This window comes from Callorhinus ursinus, unplaced genomic scaffold, assembly GCF_003265705.2.
Source record: "Callorhinus ursinus isolate GAN/ISIS: 27379988/994484 unplaced genomic scaffold, GSC_fseal_2.0 scaffold25, whole genome shotgun sequence".
Lineage (NCBI taxonomy): Eukaryota > Metazoa > Chordata > Mammalia > Carnivora > Otariidae > Callorhinus > Callorhinus ursinus.
Window position 1 is genome coordinate 24,870,566 of NW_027397087.1, and position 17,142 is coordinate 24,887,707.

The window sequence follows — 17,142 nt, forward strand, 5'->3', positions numbered from 1 at the left end:
TCCCTCTATTTTTAACTATAAGAAAATAGACTTTTTTCCCCTACCACCAGATTACAACCACTTTATTCATAAGTGCTTTGCCAATTTTTTTAAAAATTCTGACAATCAGCAGAACCCATCAGTTCTGTATTTTGATAGTAAACTGAAAAACTAACTTAATTTTTGTATGATTGGCATTTCATTTTTCAGTTAAAGCTGCCACTATCAAAATCATGTATCATTTTACATTAAGTGATACTGTAGGTATTTCTACCCAGTGTCATCTTACTTATTTTTTTAAAGGATTTATTTATTTTAGAGAGGGGAAGGGCAGAGGGAGAGGGAGAGAGAGAATCCAAGCAGACTCCCCGCTGAGCGCAGAGCCCAAAGCAGGGCTCTAATCTCACTACCCGGAGATAATGACCTGAGCCAAAATCAAGAGTCAGATGCTTAACCACATGAGCCACCCACGTGCCCCCAGTGTCATTTTACTTATAAAAATATAATAAGAATCCTCATAATCACAATTATTTTGGTTTATTTAATAGCATTTCCCTTTACTCTTTAGTGAACTCCCAAACACTATTGATAATTGCATATTTTGGGCATTTTGATTTTTACTTTATTTTTTTAAAGATTTTATTTATTTTTTGACAGAGAGAGAGAGACAGTGAGAGAGGGAACACAAGCAGGGGGAGTGGGAGAGGGAGGAGCAGGCTTCCCGTGGAGCAGGGAGCCCGATGCGGGGCTCGATCCCAGGACCCTGGGATCATGACCTGAGCCGAAGGCAGACGCTTAACAACTGAGCCACCCAGGTGCCCCTGATTTTTACTTTTTCTTATTTCTTTCAACACTTCTTCCCTCCTTGCTTTACCTACCTGTCCCTTCCCCTAAGTTCCCCAAGTGTTTTAAACTCATAAACTGGGGATTAATATTATAACAGCAAAACACAGCAGAGTCAGACTAGTATACAACTCAGATCTGCCTAGTAATGTTGTAGGCCTACTTGTAGTGCTAGAGTTCAGATTTATAAATGGTGCAGGAACTGATAACCACAGGCAGGTCAGCCAGAATTGACAATGGAAAGATCTGGAAATGATCTTTGAGAAGTTATTTAGCCCAGTGACTTATTTATTTTTAATCCTTAATTCTTTGCGATATAGATCCCATTGTTCTGGCAAAGAATCATGATACTAACCAACCAAGCAAGCTCACAAACAAATTCCCACCACATTTCATGAAGAGGGCACCCATTCTGAACAGACCTTGGTATGTGTTGTGAACTCATGCCATGTGACATTTCCTGTCCTAGAGAGTGCATAGTGCTTGGTAGTAGGTTTGTTACTGAAAAGCGGTCTCAGCCAGTGAGTGGTGGATAGACTCCTTTTTCAGCAAGGTGATGTGGCTGGGCTTCTGTAGCTCAGGCAGGAAAATTCCAGAGGGATGAAATGACCTTCAGCAAAGGGGATTCCAAAAGTGTCCATTCATTTACAAATACTATATTGAGTGGCTGTTTGGGATGCAATCTCAGTAAAGAACTATACTTTATAACTAAAACATTCTCTAATGCTTTCATTGCTGTGGTTTCTGACACTGGCATGCAAGTCATGCTCCCATTAACAGACAAGAGTCTTCTAGGTCAGCTTTATGTCTATTAAGATTTGAAATGTGCCCTGAAGGAGCATGTAGTTTAGTAGGGGAGACAGACTATTAAACAGCTAAAAATAATAGAGTATAATAGGTAGTATAATTTGTTCCTTTCCAGGTCTCTGTACGGAATAAAGTGCTGAAGAAATACAAACGAGGGAGCCATTTGATTGTGTTGAAGGGCAGGTGAGGCCTTAAAGGATGAATAGGAATTTTCTAGGCAGGCAGGGAGGAGAAGGGTGTTTCCCATAGAGCTCATGGACAAAGGTGTGAAGACAGAAGAGTCATGACATATTCAAGGACAGTGGTGGCTGGAGTGGCACCGTATGGGGCTGGAAGAATGGACTGGGCCAGAGTTTGCTGGGAGCGTAGAAAGTAGAGGTGAGGGCGCCTGGGTGGCTCAGTCGTTAGGCATCTGCCTTCGGCTCAGGTCATGATCCCGGGGTCTTGGGATCGAGCCCCGCATCGGGCTCCCTGCTCCGCGGGAAGCCTGCTTCACCTTCTCCCGCTCCCCCTGCTTGTGTTTCCTCTCTCGCTGTGTCTCTCTCTGTCAAATAAATAAATAAATAAATAAAAAGAAAGAAAGTAGAGGTGATGTTGGAGTGTTGAGGAAAGAAGGTGTGCAACCATCTGTCCATCCTCTACTTTGGGAAATCCTACTCCTCATTAGTTCCTCTCTGACCTAGCTGCTACGCAGGAGAAAGTAAAGCTTCTCCTTTTTTCCTCCCTGTGTGTTTTTGTTCATAGCCATCCCATTGTCTCATGGTTGACTTAGATACCTATCTTTCTCTGTAGGCTGTGAAGTCCTGGAGGGGTCAGGATTTTGTCATACGTATTTAGGTTACTACTCAGCTGCATCTTAGATGCCAGATAAATGTTTCTTGGATCAGGCTACTCCATAGATTAATATCTCAACTAAGGTATATTACAACTTTAAAATGGTAAAGATTCTGTGATTCTAAATCTTAACATCTTCCACACTGGCCTAATTTCATGTAGTCTATATGACAGAGATGATTATCTTAAGAACTGAAGAACTCCTCTGGCATCATAATTTGTTTGGCATGAATCACTTTTTTTCTTAAATGTAATTTGTTTAAATTCAAAGTTCTTTGTCTAGGAAAATGAAATGTTCACATTTTGAAACTCTAAAAATAATACACTGGAAGAGTTGATGCCAAAACAGTGGTTTCAATCAGAAATGCTCTCTGAATCCAGCATCTAAATGAGAACTAATTACTGAATCAGATCACAGTTACTAGGCATTCATTGTTTTAAGGCAATTAACAGGAGTATTGAGAAACCTAAGTAATGAAATATTTTAAAAACTCTCCAGTTTTGCTCAAATTTCTAATGTGTTGGGATGGCCAAATGTTCCTCATAGGCAAGATATAATATGAATGATGATATTTTATAATAAAGTTTTAATGAATATCAATCTCATTCTCTTTGTGGATAGATAGACTCCCCTAAATCAGATCCAATTGATCATGTATTTTTTGATTTATGTCATTTAGAAATAAGTGCTCTTAATTTGCTATGGAATTTGCTAAATTTGCTGAGATCAGATTTACTAAGGTAGTTTCCTACCTTACATGATTGAATAAAGCCTTTAAAGAAACTATCTTGTTTCTGTAAAAGTGCTTTCTCAAGCTTGAAATGCAGTTATGGGGGGAGGAAATTTCAAGACAATCTGCTTAACAGTCCTCATTAATCTGTCTAGCAAGGCTTAGCAGTATTAATTTTGATTTTGCTTCATTCTTTTCTCCTTATTTGGAAACATTTGCTGTTTATTTCATGTATAGGATATAAGACATTTAATAATATAACTGATTGGTATGTCAGTATAATTTATGATCCACTTAGTAACTTAATAATAAGCTTTAGACATCATTTAAATTCCAGATATAAACTGTTAAATAATTTAATGCTTATTTTTTTCAACAGATGTGAATTATTAAAAAGAAAATGGCCCAACGGAGCACTGCATTTCCTTCTCTCGTCACCGAGGAAAGGTATAATATATGGAAAATATGCATCTAAGGTATACTTTTCCTTTCCACCAATCCCATGAGGGCTGCTAGTGGGTGTGATGGTTATTATAAATGAAGCCTTGTGACTGTTACATTACCCAGGGATGATTTTGTTCAAGGGCAAGAGAAGTGCAGTTGCATCCGTCTCCAGCATCCAATTTGTAGGATCTGCTCAGTGATAGTGAGAAGTGGAGACTTCATAATAGCCTTACAGTACAGCTATACTTCTGGTCCCTAGGAAAATACAACTCTGGAGGCTCCGGGGCTAATGTCCCACTAACCCTTTTAAATCAGAAGTTGTAGATTGGAGGGTCCATAGAGCAGAATTGGCTCATGGAAGCACATTGTTTGGCCAGCATTATCTTAAATAGTTTTTAAATGACTTGTTAACATTTAAAAATCAGGTGATTTCACATACAAGCCTGAATTTCCCACTTTTCTTGAAATACGAGATAATCTGGAAAAACAGACCTGCATTCCCAGATGGCCACTTGTGGATGGAGCAAAACTGTGGCTGCCTTTAGTGGAGGAATGCCCTTTCCAGGTCTCCAAAGTCCCTTCCCTGTGTATCATATGTGATGTACATCATTCATTTATGTCACCTGCTTGACCCTTGTAGGCATTTGAGTTTATTGTTTTGTTTTTTTTTTTAAAAGATTTATTTATTTATTTGACAGAGAGAGACACAGCGAGAGAGGGAACACAAGCAGGGGGAGTAGGGGAGGGAGAAGCAGGCTTCCTGCTGAGCAGGGAGCCCGATGTGGGGCTCAATCCCAGGACCCTGGGATCATGACCTGAGCCGAAGGCAGACGCTTAACGACTGAGCCACCCAGGCGCACCTTGAGTTTATTGTTATGTTAAAAAAACTGCTGTAGGGGAATGGAGGAGGAGGGCATGTCAGGAGACTTTGTGAATAAGCTTGATCTTTATAGATTTTTCTTTAAAGATTTATTTATTTTAGAGAGAGCATGTGCATGTGCAAGCAAGGGGAGGGGGGGGGGGGGGGGGGCGGGGGGGGTTTGGAGAGAGAGAGAGAAAAAGAGAGAAAGAAGCAGACTCCCCACCGAGTGGAGAGCCCAACACGGGGTGCGATCTCACGACCCTGAGATCATGACCTGAGCTGAAATCAAGAGTTGAGACACTTAACCAACTGAGCCCCCCAGGCGTCCCAATAAGCTTGGTCTCAATAAGCTTAGATTGGAATTGGGCACATTTCAACATGCCCAGTTCCACCAACCTCTTGCTTTTGGAGGTCATGGAGCCTGCTACCAGCACAGTTGAGGCTCTGGGTATGATTGTTTAAAGATGCCTGGCTCTCCGAGAAAACTCTCTGTGGCAGAAACCCTGCCTCAAACCCCATTTAGCTTGTAGGGAGAGATAATTTGCATTTCCTTCTCTGGGCAGTCTTGAATCTGACCTTTTGAAAATGACTTTTTCCCAACGAACAACCCTAGCAATGTGGCTCCCTCCCACAGGCGAGTTAGAACCATGCCCCGACACAACCAGTCCCTGACCATGGCACCCTACTCATCTGTAAGCCTCGTGGAACAACTGGAAGATAGGATCCTCTGTCACGAGAAGACAACTGCTGCCCTCGTGGAGCACGCCTTCCGGATTAAGGACGACATCGTCAGCAGTTTGCAGAAAATGCAGAACAAAGGGGGCGGTGACCGCTTGGCCAGGCTTTTCTTGGAGGAGCACATCAGAAACATAACTGCCATCGTGAAGCAACTGAATCGGGATATCGAGGTGAGTGAGGTGTGTGAAAGTCAGGGTGGCTGCCTGCCTTCCTGCAGATGGCTCCTTCCCCCGCCGCGTGGGGTCAGCTAGTCGAGGGCCTGCCTCCCCCAGCAGTAATGCATTCAGACCAAAGCTTCCTGCCTGTGTGTTCTAGTGATCACCAAGGAAACAGCTGAGCAAATATCCTAATTAAATGTATTTCAGTATTTGATAGCAGTTACTGTCAGTGTTATTTATGTTTAATCTAAATTTACCTTGCTGGCTATTAAATCACTTTGTTTTGTTTGGCTTTCAATGGAGAGAGAGAAGAACGAGTCAAATAATTTCTCTGTGAAACCCTTTATATCGATGAAGATAGCTATTAAGTCAATTACTAGGTCAGCCTTTGCTGCTTTGGATTAAATGTTTCTAGGCCATGATGATTATATATAATACAGTTTATTACTTGAACAGTTTAAGGATTTGAATTGCTTCTCAGACTTTCCTTTTATTGCTTTATTTTTTTTCTCTGAAATGAGCCCAATAAAAAGCCAATATTGTCAAAATTTTTAAGATTCGTAAATTGACTGCTATCTGTTGAACAATCACAGGGACCACACAGTTTCACTCAGAAGCTTAAGATCATTTAGGGCCTGGGTTTTCATTACTGAATACTGGTGATGTCCTTCACCTGTAATTTTTAAATATATAAATAAGAGGTAGGTGGACAGATTAAGGAAAACCTTTGTTTCAAGTCATGGAGATTGTATCTGAATTATGCTTCCTGAAATTTTCAGTGTCAGATTGTGTTTATTTATTTTTTAACAGCTCTATTGAGGTATGATTTATAAGGCACAAAAATCTACCCAGTGTAAGTATATAATTAAATATTTTTAGAAAATTTATAGAATTGTGCAACTGTCAACACAATTCAGTCATAGAACATTTCCATCAACCCGAAAATTTGTATAGATCTGTGTGCAGTCAATCCCCACTTCTACCCAGGGTCCCAGGCAACCACTAATCTGCTTTCTGTCCTAGATGTGCCTTTTCTGGACATTCCATATAAATGGAGTCTTACAATATGAAGTCTTTTGCGATTGACTTTTTTCACTAAGCATAATCATTTTGAGGTTCAGCCATGTTCTAGCATGTATCAGTGCAGGCAAACCTCAGAGATATTACAGGTTTGGTTCCAGATCACCACAATAAAGCGAATATCGCAATACAGCAAGTCAAATGAATGTTTTGGTTTCCCAGTGCATATAAAAGTTATGTTTATACTATACTGTAATCTATTAAGCATGCAGTAGCATTATGTCAAGAAAATGTGCATACCTTAATTTAAAAACACTTTATTGGGGGCGCCTAGGTGGCTCAGTCGGTTAAGCATCTGCCTTCAGCTCAGGTCATGATCTCAGGGTCCTTGGATTGAGCCCCGCATCAGCCTCCCTGCTCAGTGGGGAGTCTGCTCGTCCCTACCCCTCTGTTCCTCCCCTCCACTCACGCTCTCTCTCTCAAATAAGTAAATAAAATCTTAAAAAAAAAACAAACCCACTTTATTGCTGTTGGGCTCCATGCTGGGTAAAGAGCCTACTTTAAAAAAAAAAAATTAAAATAAATAAATAAAAATAATACTAACCATCATCTGAGCTTCCAGTGAATCATAATCGTTTTGCTGCTGGAGGGTCTTGCCTTGATGTGGATGGCTGCTGACTGATCAGGGTGGTGGTTGCTGAAGTTGGAGTGGCTATGGCAAGTTCTTAAAATAAGACAGTGATAAAGTTTGCTGCATTAATTGGTTCTCATTTCATGAACAATTTCTCCATATGTACGATGGTGTTGATACTATTTTACCCACAGTAGAACTTCTTTCAAAAGTTTTATCAACTAGGTTTATGTACTGTTCTAAATGTTTTGTTGTTGTTTCGACAGTCTTCACAGCATCTTTGCCAGAAGTAGACTGGATCTCAAGAAACCACTTTCTTTGCTCTTCCGTAAGAAGCAGCTCTTCATGTGTTATCATGAGATTGCAGCAATTCAGTCCCATCTGCAGGCTCCACTTCTAATTCCAGTTCTCTTGCTATTTCCGCCACATCTGCAGTTACTTCCTCCCCTGAAGTCTTGAACCCCTCAAAGTCATCCATGAGGGTTACAATCAACTTCTTCCAAACTCCTGCTAATGTTGATATTTTGACCTCTTCCCATGAGTCACAAATGTTCTTAACAGCATGTAGAATGGTGAATCCTTTCCAGAGGGATTTCCAGAAGGAATCACTAATCCATGGTAGCTCTAGCTTTATGAAATGTATTTCTTAAATAATAAGACTTGAAAGCTGAATGTACTCTGTGATCCATGGACTGCAGAATGGATAGTGTGTGAGCAGGCATGAAAACAACATTTATCTCATTGTACATCTCCATCAGAGCTCTTGAGTGACCAGGTACACTGTCAGTGAGCAGTAATATTCTGAAAGGAATCTTTTTTTCTGAGCAGTAGATCTCAACAGTGGGTTCAAAATACTCAGTAAGCCATGTGGTAAAACAGATGTGCTGTCATCCAGGCTTTGTTCCACTGACAGAGAGCACAGGCAGAGTAGACTTAGCATAATTCTTAAGGGCCCTAGGATTTTCATAATGGTAAATGAGCATTGGCTTCAATTGCAAGTGACCAGCTGTATTAGCCACTAACAAGAGAGTAAGCCTGTCCTTTGAAGTCTGTTTGTTTGTTTGTTTGTTTGTTTTTTGAAGTCTTGAAGCCAGGCATTGACTTCTGTCCAGCTATGAAAGTCCTAGATGGCATCTTCTTCCAATAGAAGGCTGTTTCATTTATATTGAAAATCCGTTGCTTAGTGTAGCCACCTTCATTAATTATCTTAACTAGATCCTTCTGGATAACTCGCTGCAGCTTCTACATCAGCACTATTGCTTCACCTTGCATTTTTATATTATGGAGACAGCTTCCTTCCTTAAACTTCATGAACTAGTCTCTGCTAGCTTCAGACTTTTCTTCTGCGGCTTCCTCGCCTCTCAGCCTTCATAGATTTCATAGGATCCAGCCCTGCTTTGGGCTCTGCACTCATTGCAGAGTCTGCTTAGGATTTTCTCTCCCTCTCCCTCTCTTTCTGCCCCTCTCACTCATGCTCTTTCTCTCTCTAAAATAAATAAATTTAAAAGAAAATAAAAAATGGGCGCCTGGGTGGCTCAGTTGGTTAAGCGACTGCCTTCGGCTCAGGTCATGATCCTGGAGTCCCGGGATGGAGTCCCGCATCAGGCTCCCTGCTCAGCGGGGAGTCTGCTTCTCCCTCTGACCCTCCCCCCTCTCATGTGCTTTCTCTCTCTCTCATTCTCGCTCTCTCAAATAAATAAAATCTTTAAAAAAATTAAAAAAAGAAAATTAAAAAAAGAAAATAAAAAATAAAGTGAGAGATGTGTGGCTCTTCCTTTCACTTGAACACTTAGAGGCCTAATTTCAATATTGTTGTGTCTCAGGGAACAGGGAAGCCCGAGGAGAGGGAGAGAGATGGAGAGAGATGACTAGTTGGTGGAGCAGTCCGAACACACACTTACACGGGTGCAGTTTGGTGTGCCAAAACAATTATGATAGTAATGTCAGAGGTCACTTCCATGGTGATCACAGATCACCATAACAAATGTAATAATAATGAGAAAGTTTGAAATATTGTGAGAATTACCAAAACGCGACACCGAAACATGAATTGAACAAATGCTGTTAGAAAAATGGCAGTGATAGACCTGCTTAATGCAGGGTGCCACAGACCTTCAATTTGGTTTTTTTGTTTTTGTTTTTTTTTAAAGATTTTATTTATTTATTTGACAGAGAGAGACACAGCGAGAGAGGGAACACAAGCAGGGGGAGTGGGAGAGGGAGAAGCAGGCTTCCCGCGGAGCAGGGAGCCCGATGTGGGGCTCGATCCCAGGACCCTGGGATCATGACCTGAGCCGAAGGCAGACACTTAATGCCTGAGCCACCCAGGTGCCCCCAGACCTTCAATTTGTAAAAAAAAAAAAAAAAAAAAAATGCAGAATCTGGGAAACGCAATAAAACAAGGTATGCCTATAGCTTATATCTTTTTGTTTCTGAGTAATATCCTATTGTATGGCTATACCCCATCTTGCTCATCTGTTCATTAATTGATGAACACCTGGATTGTCTCCAGGTTTTAGCTATTATGAGTAAAGCTGCCATGAATGAACACTTGTGTACAAGCCTGTGTGGACATGTTTTCATGTCTCTTGGGTAAATTACTAGGACTGGAATTCCTGGGTCTTAAAGTAAGCTTATGTTTAACCTTTTTTTTTTTTTTTAAGATTTTTATTTATTTATTTAACAGAGAGAGAGCGAGAGAGCGAGAGAGCACAAGCAGGGGGAGCCACAGAGGGAGAGGGAGAAGCAGGCTTCCCACAGAGCAGGGAGCCCGATGTGGGGCTTGATCCCAGGACTCTGGGATCAGGACCTGAGCCAAAGGCAGACGCTTAACCAACTGAGCCACCCAGGCGCCCTGCTTATATTTAACTTTTTAAAACATAGCAAAATAATTTTCCAAAGTGGATATACACATTTTACAGTCTCATCAGCAATGTATGAGATTTCTCGTTTCTCCACATTGTTATCATCACTTGGTATTATCTCTCTTGGATTATAGTCATTACAGTGGATGTGTAGTGGTATTTCACTGTAGTTTAATTTGCATTTCCCTGATGACTAATGATGCTGAGCACCTTTTCATGTACTTACTGGTCATTTGCATGTCTGCTTTGGTGAAATGTCTACCCAAGTCTTCTGCCCATTTTTTTAAATTAATTTTTAAATTGTGGTAAGATATTTACCACTGTATGCAACCATAACCATAACCCACTTCCAGAACTTTTTAATCATCCCAAAGAGAAACACTGTTCCCATTCCACACTCCTCTCAGCCCCTGGTAACCTCTGTTCTGCTTTCTGTCTCTGTGAATTTGCCTATCCTAGGTACGCCGTATAAATGGAACCATATAGTATTCTTTTGTGTCTGGGTTATTTCACTTAGCTTGATGTTGTAGCATGTTTCAGAAGCCATTTTTAAATTGGGTTATTTGTCTTATTACTGAGTTGTAAAAGTTCTTAAGATAGTCTAGATACAAATCCTCTCATATATGTGATGTGCAAATATTTTCTCTCATTGTATTTTCATTTTCCTAATGGTGTCTTTTGAAGTACAACATTTTTTTATTTTAATAAAGTCCAGCTTACCGTTTTTTCTTTTACAGTTTGTACTTTTAGTGTTTAGTGTTGTGTCTTAAGAACTGTTTGCTTGGGGTGCCTGGGTGGCTCAATTGTCAAGCGTCTGCCTTCGGCTCAGGTCATGATCCCAGGGTCCTGGGATCGAGCCCCACATCGGGCTCTCTGCTCAGAGGGAAGCCTGCTTCTCCCTCTCCCACTCCCCCTGTTTGTGTTCCCTCTCCTGCTGTCTCTCGCTCTATCAAATAAATAAATAAAATCTTCAAAAAAAAATAACTGTTTACTTAACCCATGGTCAAAGATTTTCTCCTATGTGTTCTTCTAAAGCTTTAGTTTTAGTTCTTACATTTAGGTTTGTGATCTACCTCCAGTTCCTCTTCATGTAAAAAATGAAATAAAGGTCTAAGTTATTTTTCCCCCCATATGGATACCCAAGGAAAAGTTTCCCATTTGTCCCTTTGTCGAAAATCAATTGACCATAAAATATAGGGTTTCTTTCTGGATTCTGTTGATCCGAATGGTTTTCCTATGCCAATACCACGTTGCCTTAATTAATTTCTAGCTTTACAGTACATTTTGAAATCAGGTACTTTGGTCCTCCAACTTTGTTTTCTTTTTCAAAATTGTTTCGGCTTTTCTAGGGCGGTTGCATTTTCATATAAATTTTAGGATCAGCTTGTTTTCTGTAGAAAAGCCTACTGAAAAATTCTTTGTAATTATATAATTATTTTAATTATTACATAATTATGAAAAATTTAAGTGTGGAAGAGTTCTGTGATACACATTGGTGAAAGTAAATCTCTTTGTTAGTTGCAAGCCTACTGATATTTTGACAGAAATTGCTTTGAATGTAGAGACCAATTTGGGGAGAATTGCTATCTTTGCCATATTGAGTCGTTAATCATTGCAGAGAACCAACTCTCAGTTTTATTCATTTTTTTTCTCTTGCTTTTCTGTTTTCTGTTTCATTGATTTGAACTCCATATGATTTCCTTTTTTCCCCACTTGCTTTTATTTAGTTTGCTTTTCTCTTTCTAGTTTCTTAAGGTGGAAGCTTAGGTAATTTGTTTGAGATCTTTAGCCTTTTCTCATAATGGTGTTTAAAGCTATACAGTGTCCTCTAAGCACTGCTTTAGCTGCTTCCCGTGAATTTTGGTATGTTGTGTTTTTGTTTTTATTCAGTTGAAAATATTTTAAATTTCTACTTGTGACTTTATTTTTGGCCTTATGTGTTATTTATAAGTCTGTTGTTTAATTTCCAAAGGTTTGGGATTTCCCAAAACCTATTTCTATTGTGGAGCTCTAATTTAATTCCATGTGGGCAGAGAATATACTTTTTATATTTTTGATCTTTTTAAACTTATTGAGACTCTTGTTCTACTAATTATTTAAGTCTCCAACTCTTACTGTTGAATTATCTTTTTCTCCTTTCAATTCTGTTAGTTTTTGCTTCAAGTGTTTTGGGGTTCTGTTGTTCAGTGCGTATACATTCATAATGATAGATTGACTTTTTTTTTTTAAAGATTTTTAAAATTTATTTATTCATGAGAGACAGGGAGAGAGAGAGGCAGAGGCAGAGGGAGAAGCGGGCTCCCTGCGGGACTCGATCCCAGGACCACGGGATCATGACCTGAGCCGAAAGCAGATACTTAACCATCAGAGCCACCCAGGCGCCCCAATATATTGACCTTTTTATCATTATAAAATGTCTCTCTTTTGGGGCACCTGGGTGGCTCAGATGGTTAAGCGTCTGCTTTCGGCTCAGGTCATGATCCCATGATCCTGGGATCAAGCCTCACGTCGGGATCCCTGCTCAGCAGGGAGTCTGCTTCTCCCTTTCTCTGCCCCCCCCTCCGCTTATGCTCTCTCAAGTAAATAAAATCTTTAAAAAAAAAAAATAAAATGTCTTTCTTTATAGTAATATTTCTTATCTTAAATTCGATTTTGTCTGATATTAATGTATCTATCCTCACTCTTTGATGGCAACTGTGTACATAGTGTTTTTTCTGTTTTTTTTTTTTTGGTGATAATTCTCACTTAGTTTATACCTAAGTGAGGTCCTGGTGTACCACATGGTTACCAACTTTCGCTATTCATTGAGATTCTCACATACCTGTACCAAGGACAGGGTTTCACTTGAAATTTTATCCTAATTAAAATACATTTGTCATCAGGGTTCTAAAATGTCTGTACTTACGATGTTTAAAGAAAAGGATTATACTTTATATCTGTTATTCAGGGGATGTATTGGATCTTTGTTGTTTTGGTGACTGACAGTATCCATCCAATTTCTTTTCTTTTCTTTCTTTCTTTCTTTTTTTAGAGAGAGAGGGCGGGGAGGGTGGGCAGAGGGAGAGGGAGAGAGAAAATCTTAAGTGGGCTCCACACTCAGCTCAGAGCCCAACATAGTGCTCCATCTCATGACCATGAGATCATGACCTGAGCTGATGTCAAGAGTCAGGCTCTTAACTGACTGAGCCACCCAGGCACCCCTCCAATTTCTTTTGGTTACAGAAACTTGGTTTCCTTTTGGTATTTACTTTTCTTTCATTGGTTACAAACTAGGTGGCTGTTCATCAGGTGCCTTATCACCTTTTTAGCTAGAGAGGATTGGAACCCATAAATTAAGCCAGAGCATTGAAACTCTCACTCCCTGGAACTTGAAACCTGAACAGAGCGATCCAAGGAGTGGAAATGGTTGGCAGCAGCTGTGCCTGTACGACACTGGCCAGTGTTCCTGCCTCTGAACTCTAGGAAGCACCTTTTATGTCCCTTTCAGTCTGCATCCCCAGCTGCCCTGTTGGTCGTGTGCCTCTCTCCCCTAATCCTTCCAATAAATTCCATCTTTTCCCCTAAGTTCGCCCAGAGTCAGGTTTCCATTGCTGTAACCAAAGAACTCAAGTGACATCAGAAGGGCCTAGGAACTTTAAAAGATCACTGTAGATAAGCTACATGTTTTTGGAAGGTGGTGTTGGTATTTAGAATGATCTTTCCAGTTTTCTTTTTGTGTGCTAAAGCAGTTTTTTTTTAAAGATTTTATTTATTTGAGAGAGAGAGAGAATGAGAGATAGAGAGCACGAGAGGGAAGAGGGTCAGAGGGAGAAGCAGACTCCCTGCTGAGCAGGGAGCCCGATGTGGGACTCGATCCCCGGACTCCAGGATCATGACCTGAGCCGAAGGCAGTCGCTTAACCAACTGAGCCACCCAGGCGCCCTTTTTTTAAAGATTTTATTTATTTGACAGAGAGAGACACAGCGAGAGAGGGAACACAAGCAGGGGGAGTGGGAGAGGGAGAAGCAGGCTTCCTGCAGAGCAGGGAGCCCAATACAGGGCTCGATCCCAGGACCCTGGGATCATGACCTGAGCCGAAGGCAGACGCTTAATGACTGAGCCACCCAGGCGCCCCAGTGCTAAAGCAGTTTTATCCCAGAGGCTGAATAACTTGCCAACCCCAGGTTGGCATCTTTACTAAATTGAAGAACCCCAACTTAAGGATTTCAATTTTGGAAAAGGGTAGAGATATATTAGGGGGCTGATATCCCTGCTGTACCCAAAATCTAGAGAGGGAGGTAGATAAAATCGAAGCAGTTCGGGATAAATCATGATTCTCACATTCCCATCCCCTTAACCAATGGCAAAGAAGTGTTTCATAAACAAATACAAACACCCCTATGTTTCGTGTCAGAAAATACTGTGACCTCTCCATTCTTTCCACGCCCAGCATTTCCCTGGAGGTAGTCAGCTAGCTTCCCTTTGCTCGTGTGGTCGGTAGGCAGACTGGAGACTGGAGCCAACCTGTTCTGGCAGTACTGTTCTCAGGTAAAAGCATAGAATGTAACTGTGCCCTTAGAAAATCCTGGACTTGGGGCACCTGACTAGCTCAATCAGTGGAGCATGGGACTCTTGATCTTGGGGTTATGAGTTCAAGCCCCTTGTTGGGCGTAGGGCTTAAAATAATAAATGAAATTTAAAAATTAAAAAACAAAACAAAACAAAACAAGAAAACCCTGGCCTTAATTTTTGCTGTCATCATAAAAGGTGATAGTGCTTTGGCTGCAACTGTGGGGCCAAGGAATAATTTCCTCTTTGGTAGCTGCTATGTACTAATACAATGATCAAAACCATTTTAAAACATAATTTCTAAGCTCAGTGAAGCCCTAAATGCTATTTAATAGTTTTTTTCATTATAAGAAGACCTCTCTGTCAGCTCCTCCCTTGCCTTGAGTTCCCTGTCCCTAAAAGGTATCCTGTGCACCCAGCTCTTGCGACTGTTACCACAGCATTTACTGAATAGGACTGGCATTGTTTCTTTACAAGTCTGTTTCTCCAACAGATTGTGAACTCCTCAAAAAGAAAGAAACCTTGTCTGAGTCATCTATGTATTGTCCAGCACAGTGTTTGGAGCAAAATGCCATGAATGGCTTATTAAGTGAATAAATGCCCAATTCATAGTGAGGCCAGTTGCAGATTTGCTGGTAGCAGAAAGAGAAGAAGAAGAGACCCTGGAGTCATCTGTACAGACTGCAACCTTCTCAGATGAGGCATCCAAGGCCCAGGGAAGTGAAGGCACTTGTCTGAGATCTCAAGGCCAAGAAGTGGCAGCGCTGAGACTAAACCCAGATTGTTAAAATCCCAAAATATGCTCCTTTCCCTCTTGGAAGCTCTTCTAGAACTCTGATCTTAGATAGCCAACTCTCAAACGTGACAGGGAGTGCTTTTCGACCATTCTTTGCTTTCTGAGTATCTCTACCCCTTCAGGAAGATTTCTTCATGAAAGTAGGTAATTCTAGCTTTAGTTCTCACTGAGTTCTCTCCCACCCCATCATTCCTTTGATGCAAGTTCATTAAACTGCTCCATTATAGTTATTAGCAAACATCCTTGCACATCCAGTCATCAGTCCTTTAGGCTTTTGCTAATTATTTTTCTTAAGGTGTGTTTTTAAAATGTGATTTTTGAGCGATTTACAATGTAGTGAGTTTTAAAGTAATTTCAGTTCTGCTGTTTTTCCATCCAAAACACATTGTATGTGATGATTATTCTTGTCAGAACCAGACAGTACTCTTTCCCATTTACATATATTTTTGGATTTGTGGTTTTGCAAATGAAAAGATGATTTCCGTTGTAGAAAGGAAAAACTGAGTAAAATCTGATTCTGATAAAAATGTACTTTGCATGTATGAGCATTTACTTTTTATAACTGGTAATAACTATATATCATTGTAAAGTAACAGAAGGAAGTTTGGAAATTTAATAGACTCCAATATGAAACACTAATTATATGGTTTCATATATATTATGAGTCTAAGCATGTTTACCCAAACATAACTAAAATTAGGAGGCTTGATGAGATATCAGAATTGCCACATTGTAGCCAAAATTTGTTAAAGTAAAACCAGGGTGTAGATTAAAATTTAAAAAGTACTAAAAGGAAGTCTTTATTTATAAGTAGTATAAAATTGGGATGGTGGGTATTATGCAAAGGCAATATTTGCATATTTAAAGAAAAGAGGTGTGAAGATATTCAAACCGTATTTAAATGACATGAGAGATATATTTTTGACTGTAGATTCTTTTTTCTTTTTTTTTTTTTTAAGTAGGCTCTATGCCCAGTGTGGGACTTGAACTCACAACCCCAAGATCAAGAGTCGCATGCTTTACCGACCGAGCCAGCCAGGTGCCCCTTGTCTTTAAATTCTTTTTTTTTTTTTTTTTTTTTTTTTAATATTTTAAAATTTATTTTAGAGAAAGAAGGAACGTGGAGGGGGGCAGAGGGAGAGGGAGAGAGAGAATCTCAGGCAGACTCCCCATTGAGCATGATGCTCAATGTGGGGCTCGATCCCCAATATGGGGCTTGATCCCAGGACCCTGAGATCATGACCTGAGCCAAAATCAAGAGTCAGACACTTAACGGACTGAGACACTTAAGTGCCCCCTTGTTTTTAGATTTTTTTTTTTTGAGATTTATTTCAGAGAGAGAGAGAGAAAGCAGTGGAGGTGGGAAGGTCAGAGGGAGAAGCAGACTCCCTGCTGAGCAGGGAGTCCAATGTGGGACTTGATCCCAGGACTCTGGGATCATGACCTGAGCTAAAGGCAGTTGCTTCACCAACTGAGCCACCCAGGCACCCTTGTCTTTAGATTTTTAATGAATTTCTTCAGTGAATTGCCTAGTTTTAAAATTATTCTTATTACTGGTTTACATTTGTTTTTCAGTTCAATAAATACAATTTTACTGGGTATTTGTTTTGTTAAAATCTGTCCCTGTGGATGATTTTGTATCACAAAACTAAAGCAGTAGCCATCTCAAGATGTAAAGTTCACTCCAGACTCTTAATAGAGCTATTTAAATTGAGACATGTTAATACTGTATCTTGGCAAATTTGCCTTGATAAGTCTTTATGATTCTCTGTCATGTGACTCTGATCATAGTACACAGGAAGAAAAGTAAAATATATTGTCAAACTAGCCTATGTGATCCTCAAGAACTAGAACTGGATCTTAATTTTTCTATTGTTAGTACCTACC

General features: G+C 40.2%; 1 protein-coding gene across 10 annotated transcripts in view; it reads left to right on the forward strand.

Moving 5' to 3' along the window:
* FAM81A (family with sequence similarity 81 member A) overlaps window positions 1–17,142 on the forward strand; it is a 128,671-nt gene that overhangs the window by 63,785 nt on the left and 47,744 nt on the right. For 3 of the 10 annotated variants that reach the window (XM_073877096.1, XM_073877095.1, XM_073877097.1), the window contains 2 exons: window positions 3,574–3,670; window positions 5,135–5,417. In XM_073877096.1, the coding sequence (XP_073733197.1) occupies window positions 3,651–3,670; window positions 5,135–5,417 (303 nt within the window). In that variant the 5' untranslated portion in view covers window positions 3,574–3,650. Of the gene's footprint in view, window positions 1–1,795; window positions 1,813–3,573; window positions 3,671–5,113; window positions 5,418–17,142 lie in introns of those variants that run through there. The other 7 variants (XM_073877093.1, XM_073877094.1, XM_073877091.1 and 4 more) reach the window with 5 other exon arrangements.